Here is a 7699-nt window from a genome sequence, read left to right as displayed (position 1 = left end):
GTTGCGCTTGTTATATTAAAAACCCCGAAAGAGTAGCCGCAAAAAAAATCTCAAAAATCAACCATACTTTTTACGCGTTTAAAACTTGCACTTCATTAGACTAAAATTGTATGAGCTATAAAACTGCATACCCAAACATTTTCTAAAAATTCAGAATAAAAAGTTGAAATCTTGAAGAAAATTTGTTGAATTTTCCTAAATTTTGTATAAAGTTTGAAACTGTGATTTACAAGGTTTTGGTTAAAGCTTAGACGATATTTTCATATAAAAATAACAAAAAAAAAATGTGCCGGAAAAATAATACGAATATTAAAAAAAAACAACACGTGGTCATTTGTTTGAGTCACTGTAATTTGAGTCGAAATTTCCCTGAAAAAATCGAATAGCAATGCGGTTTTTGTGAAATGGATTCGTTTGCGGAAATAAGGTCCGTATGAAGGTAAAGACAAGTTCGTAGTATTTTCGATTACAAGTAAATCAGAAAAGATGAAGTGAAAAGTTCACACTTAACCTTAACAAGATTTGATCGCTAAACAACAGTCCTTTGTTGGGAAAAAAACTTGAGCATGTAGAACCGACTGCCTTACGAATGAGATTACATCATCCACTGAGCTAGCCCGACTAAGTATACAAATACAGTCAGCTGTACTACTGTAACTACAAACCCAGTAAACGTATGTACTATGTTTACCAAATTGCACTCTCTACTAGCTACTACGTAGTCACACTTAAAACATCTTTTAATCGCGCTGTAAATGCATACATAGTAGAAATAATATCATTTCTAAATTCTCCTCACAGTCTCCCATTAAGTTTACAATAACAGCAATAATAAAATAAATACATACTAAATAAACAAATATACATAGAGCCAGCCGTGCTTACAATCAAACGACCTACAATAAATAAATAAACGTAAATAAATAAATGATAACAACATTAGGCGTGTTCATGTAGCACAAAAAAAAAAATAGGGAAAAAATGCCAAAGTTCTTAAAATAATCTGGTAACGTACTACACGAAATATCCCGAAGCCCCGAAATAATCCTAAAAAAACATGAGAAAATTTTGTACAGATTCGACAATCTCGAAACATTTAATTATGTATATTTTCGAATGTCCCAAAAAAAGAAATCTTGCCGATTATTCTTTTTTTTTAACCGTTGAGTGCTTAGAAATCTTCTGCCACACACCTTAGTACTTGATTGTGTGCACTTTTAGGCTGCTATCTATAATGGAAACGACATCTGCTCGAAATTGCAAACGAAAATTTCACATTTAGTGAACAACCTCATCGTAAATTGCCCAGATAGCGGCGTCTATTATTATTATATACTCGTATAAAATGTAGCAAATTAGAGCATAGACGGTCAGTTTCTACTGCGCTTTGCTTCTACTTAAATCAGTGACTCCTGCAGCAAAGTTATTTCGCTGCAATCAATATGTTTCTTCTGCTATTAATTGCCGCTTGTACGCTCGCATTTTTCTACATCAAATGGAATTACACCTACTGGCAACGCAAGGGCTTCCCTTATTACGAGCCCAAAATCCCATTTGCTGTGCTCGACAAAGTTTTTAAGCGCGAAGCTTCCTTAGGCATTGCTGTCTACGATGTCTATCGCACTACCAAGGACAAAGTGCTCGGCATTTACCTTATGACACGTCCTGCCTTGCTTGTGCGTGATGCTCAGCTGGTGAAAAATATATTAGTAAGGGATTTTGAGAGCTTTCACGATCGCGGTGTGCATGTGGACGATGAAAAGGATCCACAATCAAGTGGTGGTCTTTTCTTTTTGAAAGGGCAGGATTGGAAAAGCTTACGCGTCACAATGACTCCTTTATTCACATCGGGCAAATTGAAGGCGATGTTTGGTACGGTGGAAGATGTTGGTGATAAAATGGTAAACTATTTAAATGGACAACTGCCGGACGAGGGTGCTAAGGAAGTGGAATTGAAGAAACTAATGAGCACGTGAGTGGCTAATTTTCAATTTTATTCGAAATATTTTTGCATTTTTGATTTAAAATTTTTAGCTATGCCATAGACATAATTGCCTCAGTGTTTTTTGGGCTGGAAGTAAACAGCTTTGTGGAGCCAAATAATGTTATGCTGAATGTTAGCCGCAAAATCAATGAACCCACATTTGGAAGTGTGGTGCGGGGAACTTGTCAATTTTTATATCCTGGGTGAGTTAAAAAGCAGTGGTAAATAGCAGCAATAAAAAGTATACGAGAAAGTAAATTATTAATTATTTTTAAAATTATACATATCTATTTCACTTATCAATCGAGTAGCACTTCAGGGGGTTTTAGTATAGCTGATGAATATACTGTACATACATATGTACATATACACAGGGCTGGATTTACTTAATTAAAATGCGGCCATGTGCCCTGTGAAAAATGCCGCTCTTTTATCTTTAACCTACCTAGAATTACGTTCCATCTTTTTTTCAGAGCAATACGTGTGGAAGTGCACATTATTCACTAAAGATTCGAGGTCCGAGTTATACATTTTACTTAAACGTTCTGATCTTTTACGAATTTCGCTGAAATTTAGATTGCCGAATTCAGTAGATAATAACTGTAAATTTTTCGTGAATCCTTTCATATGCTTCACATCTTTTCCGCAATTCAGAGACGAAGTTGTCAAGAATGACGTTTTGAGTGTTTACTCGAAAATTACGTCTACCTGATAATTAAACTTCCCCATGTTTCGCCAGCCTGTAACTTTCTCCTTCTTCTACATACTGGAAACAGTTGACTGATATTCTACCATGATATCTACTACCATGATCAGTCAGTCAACATTGAATCTCGTAAGTAAAAAATGCCAAAGAATCTGCGTGAATGTGTGAGCTGAATAGCATAACTGTGCATTGCAAACAGTGGGGTTTGCATAAAATATTCGGTCCATTATCAAAAATATCAGCTTTTGATATTTCAAAATCCCCCCCCTCGCACCCCCCCTCGCCATTGTTTTTTTTTCGTGTTTGCGGAAAAAGGCACTAACCTAAATGAACTAAAAAAATGTCAAGTTCTCGTTGCCATTCAGATATAAGTGGAATTCTAATCAATTTATATGTACGTATAGCAATCTATTTTAATCTAATGAGTTCTATTTACAAATGTGTGCATTTATTATTATCGCAAAAAAAATGTTCAAATCTACCAGCCATTCGCTATTGATAAGACATTTGTTATCACAAATAAATTTAAAAGATTAGCGTTACTTTATTACACAAGTACACATTGATGTTTACTCCATAGCTTGGAGAAGCTGTTCATACGTTTCGGCTGGCGTGAAGAGGCACCGAATATGATGCGGGAGATTGTACAACGCACCATAAAAATGCGCGAAGAGCAAAATATCTCACGCAAAGATATGCTCCAGCTGCTAATGCAACTGCGCAACAAAGGGCAAATTAACGATGACGACAATGACTGGTCCGCAAAAGCTGGAAAGGGTGTGTATTTCAAGCGCACTGAATAATTTAATAATTTCATAACTTTTACTTTTCACTCATTACACTTGAATGGCACATCAGATGGGCCCAAGCACATGTCCATCGAAATCATTGCCTCCAATTTGTTCCTCTTTTATGTGGCGGGTTATGAGACAACTGCTTCCACTGTTGCCTTTACCGCCTTTGAGCTGGCGCAATACCCCGAAGTGTTGGAAAAGGCACAGCGCGATGTTAGAGAGGTGTTGGAAAAACATGGCAATAAGTTCTCATATGACGCGATACAGGATATGAAATACTTGGATTTGTGTATAATGGGTAAGTCTAAAGTGTAGTTTTCTTTATATGCTTTTATTAACTGTTTATTGTGTTTTTTTTTTTTTGTACAGAAACAACACGCAAGTATCCAGCTTTGCCAATTCTCAATCGACAGTGCACCCAGGACTATCCAATTCCAAATAGCGAGCTGGTGATCAAAAAGGGTACACCCATTATTATTCCGTTATTGGGATTGCATCGCGATGCACAATATTTCCCTGACCCTATGCGTTGGTATCCTGAGCGATTCGAGAAAAAAGAATACGATGCCACTGCATTTATGCCATTTGGTGAAGGCCCAAGGCATTGTATTGGTAATTGATGCACTTCAAAATGTTATTTGAAACCAGCAAAAGTAATTATGTAAGTACATATTTTTGTCTTATCCACAGCACAACGCATGGGCAGAGTAAACGCCAAAGTTGCCTTAGCGAAGCTTCTGCTCAATTTCAATATCGAATTAAATCCAGTTCGTAAAGAGATAGAAATTGCTAACTTCGGCATACCCATCCAGGCCAAAGGTGGCGTAAATGTGCGTCTATCGAAACGGAAAGCATCGCAGGTCGCATAAGTTAAACTTTTTAAGATACATAGATATGTAGATATGTTCCTTAAAGCAACTGTTTTTTCTTTTACTTAAACAAATAAATATAAGTGTGTAAATCTTTGTAAGATACTTTACAGGTGGCATTATCACTTGGGAAGCGAATGAATTTGGCGCAGCGAAAGGTTTTGCGAAGCGAACTAAGAGGCAGAAAAAACATTAAGAATGCTCTAGCGGCAAGTGTCAAGTTGTTGTTTTTATTGTTGTAGCGGCTACAACAACCCCGCCCAGATCGGCAGATATCTCAGTCGTTGTCGTCGAGTTCCACTAATGGCAGCCCAAGAAGCGTGCAGCCTCTATGGGGTCGGTCCACAGGGACGACGCCGTTAGGGTTGTAGTGTTTTCCGGGCATGCGAAGAGATGTTTCGAGTCGTGAGGGGTCTCTCCGCATGCCGGACATTCATTCGGCACATCCGCGTTTAGCCTACACAGGTAAGAGTTTAGCCTGCTGCAGTAGCCAGAGCGAACTTGGGCTATTGTTGTTCTAGTCTACCGAGGCAGATGGAGCTCCGTCGCGTCAATGTCCGGTGTTTGTGTGCCTAGAACGGCATTCACAGGTCTAGAGTCTACATAACTCGAGACTGAGTCCCTGAGAGGGCTAGACACTTTGCAGTGAAGAAGCGAGAAAGATCGGAGAGATATGCGTTTACTTTCGAACACAGGCCATCAATTCCATTACCAGTCGCCATGGTCGAGCAATCGTCGGCGTAGGAGACAATCAGGACTCCCTCTGGTGGTTTAGCGAGCTTTGAAATATAAAAGTTGAACAGTAGCGGGGAAAGGACACCACCCTGTGGAACCCCGTTTTATTTTTCTAAGTTTGCTCGATTTGTCTCTAAACATTACCAACGATTGTCGACCACTCAGGTAATTTGCCGACCACCGTTTGAGCCTCTGTGGGAGATGAAGCCTATATATCTTCTATTAGCGTGGAATGGCTGACAGTGTAGCCGTTGGTGGTGCTGTGCATTTTCTGTGCTGACGCTCGTCTGGTTTTAGACGCTTTGTCAAACTGGGAAGGGGGAGTGCTTATGCAACGACAAGCATTTATTCAACTGCCGTCATCTATAGACTTAATCCAGTTATGCTCAATGACCTATAGATATGTCACCTACACATGAGTTTATATGACGAGTTACGTTTTTCCATGATATTTTACTAATTTACTTAGTGTTTGCTTATACCTAGCTGGCGATGGTGCGTTTTGATAATTTTTTACTACAATTTCTGCGTAAGTGGTGTACAAATTTTCAAGTTTTCCAAAATATCTGTATATGGCGCTATCGTTGCACGGTAAGTAAAAATTTACTTATTCAATCATAAAAAGTCGACATTTTTTCTTTTGTTTTCGTATAAACGACATATTTTTCGATTGTGTTATGCATGACTAATTTATTTTTGAGTTGTAATAATATTTGCGAAAAAGTTTGTGTCCTACATGTAAGACAATGGGCATATAATATACATACTATAAATTTCTTACAGAGGATTTTCTTTGCATGCAAGTTTGGCTCTTCTAAAGGTTGACAATATAGATTTCGATAGCATTGCATTATTTCTAGCAATAAATGCACCTGCATACATTATTTATTTATTTATTACCGACGAGGTTTCTGGAAACGAGGATTACGTCGACATAAATAATTATCCGGTTTCGCAAATGAAAAGCAGCGTTGGTGTCTTTTCCAAAACCGATTTTGATGATCAATGGGATTTCAGTAACGACATACCGTTGTCAGTCAGTTGGACGAAATCAGTGTAAATCCCATAAGTTTCAATAAGCGATAGGTACTCCCAAAAAGAAAAAATATATATATATTTTTAAAAGTCGCTTCATAAAAGATTATAAAAAGGCCATGGGAGGTATCGATCGTTCATACCAAAATATTAGTTTTTTCCACTCATTGTGTGGAAATGGCTGTTAGAAACGCCTGGCAGATTCCTAAACATAATGACAGAATTATGGATACCTTATCTTTTTCTTTTGTCGGACAAAGTTGATAGTATGTCATGTGCCCAATGTCCTATATATAGGAAAGCTTCAAAATACATGTTTCAATTTTTTTTTATCATTACCACACCCCGTAAGTTTAGATGAATATAATCGCAGTTCTTTATAGGCGGCATAGGCAGGGTCTAGAGAAAGGAGAGGACTTTGGTTTCTTCAGGTTACGAGCTTACTGGCAGCGTTTAGCCTGAATAGGTTTAATTTTTAGTATCCCGGAAGAAACTATTTAAGAATAAGCATAGTTATCATTCTAAATCAAATAAGAATATACATATGTAGGTAAATAAATCGATTATCTACCGCTGTTAATTCGGATTCATACTTACAAATTGTTAGTGTATTAGATAGAAATTGCAAAATGAAATTAAGAGATGTATATATTGTTATGTTTCCATAATCTTTTGGACATTTGCGTTCCTAATTAACCACGAACGTGCGTTTTTACCTAAACAAGTTTGCTCTATTAAAAACAGGCTAGGCCGGCTAACCACATGGGAGCAGTCAGCCATGACTTTTCAAGTTGTGCAATTTTTTTGAGGATTGTGTTTTTGCCTTTAGTGATGATTGATATATTAATAAATATGTTTCCAAGAAAACCATTGGGAAATATTTAGTTATTGGCCCACCGTTTTTGGGGTGGGGGGCGGAGGAGGAGGGGGCGGGACCCCCCAAACCCCCCTCATTCGAAAGGGGACAGTCGCCACTTTACGAAAAGCCCCACCCCCCCCCTTGGGGACCTCCCACAGACCCCTAGGGAACCGTTTGAAAATGGGGTAAAAACGTAATTTTCCGAGGCAAACTGAGCAGTTTCAAGTGGAATATAACCCAACTAACGAAAAACGTGGGATTTTTAAATAAAAGAAATTATCCCAAGTTGGTTATCAGGCGATTTGAAAAAAAAAAAATGATGGGGAAAAAATTAACTAACAATATTGTGAAATTAAGAAAAAAGCGACAGATAGAAATGTTCGGCCGCACTTAGGGATTATAACCCTCACTACGTAGAATTCTCTTCTGTGTTGCCAAAGAAAGGGGGTTGAACACCTTTTGCAGAGAACACCTTTCTGCGTAGGCGGCCTTCGGCCGCACTTAGGGATTATAACCCTCAGGCAGTAGAATTCTCCTTTCTGTGGTGCCAAAGAAAAGGGGGCGAACACCTTTTGCATAGAACACCTTTCTGCGTAGGCGGCCTTCGGCCGCACTTAGGGATTATAACCCTCAGGCAGTAGAATTCTCCTTTCTGTGGTGCCAAAGAAATGGGGCCGAACACCTTTTGCATAGAACACCTTTCTGCGTAGGCGGCCT

At 38.4% G+C, this 7699-nt stretch overlaps 1 protein-coding gene across 1 annotated transcript; it reads left to right on the top strand.

Moving 5' to 3' along the window:
• Positions 1-1305: 1305 nt before the first annotated feature.
• Positions 1306-4463, top strand: LOC118755879 (probable cytochrome P450 6d5). Its single transcript, XM_036490684.1, has 6 exons — positions 1306-1972; positions 2035-2187; positions 3271-3467; positions 3549-3782; positions 3854-4096; positions 4175-4463. Exons 1-6 carry the CDS (start codon positions 1443-1445, stop codon positions 4351-4353), a joined length of 1536 nt encoding a protein of 511 aa, XP_036346577.1. The 5' UTR covers positions 1306-1442; the 3' UTR covers positions 4354-4463.
• Positions 4464-7699: the final 3236 nt, after the last annotated feature.

The sequence above is a fragment of the Rhagoletis pomonella genome, unplaced genomic scaffold (genome assembly GCF_013731165.1).
Source record: "Rhagoletis pomonella isolate Grant_MI unplaced genomic scaffold, Rhpom_1.0 Rhpom_scaffold_07764, whole genome shotgun sequence".
Classification (NCBI taxonomy): Eukaryota; Metazoa; Arthropoda; class Insecta; order Diptera; family Tephritidae; genus Rhagoletis; species Rhagoletis pomonella.
Note: the sequence above shows the minus strand (reverse complement) of the source record. Positions and strands in the feature narration are given on the sequence as shown.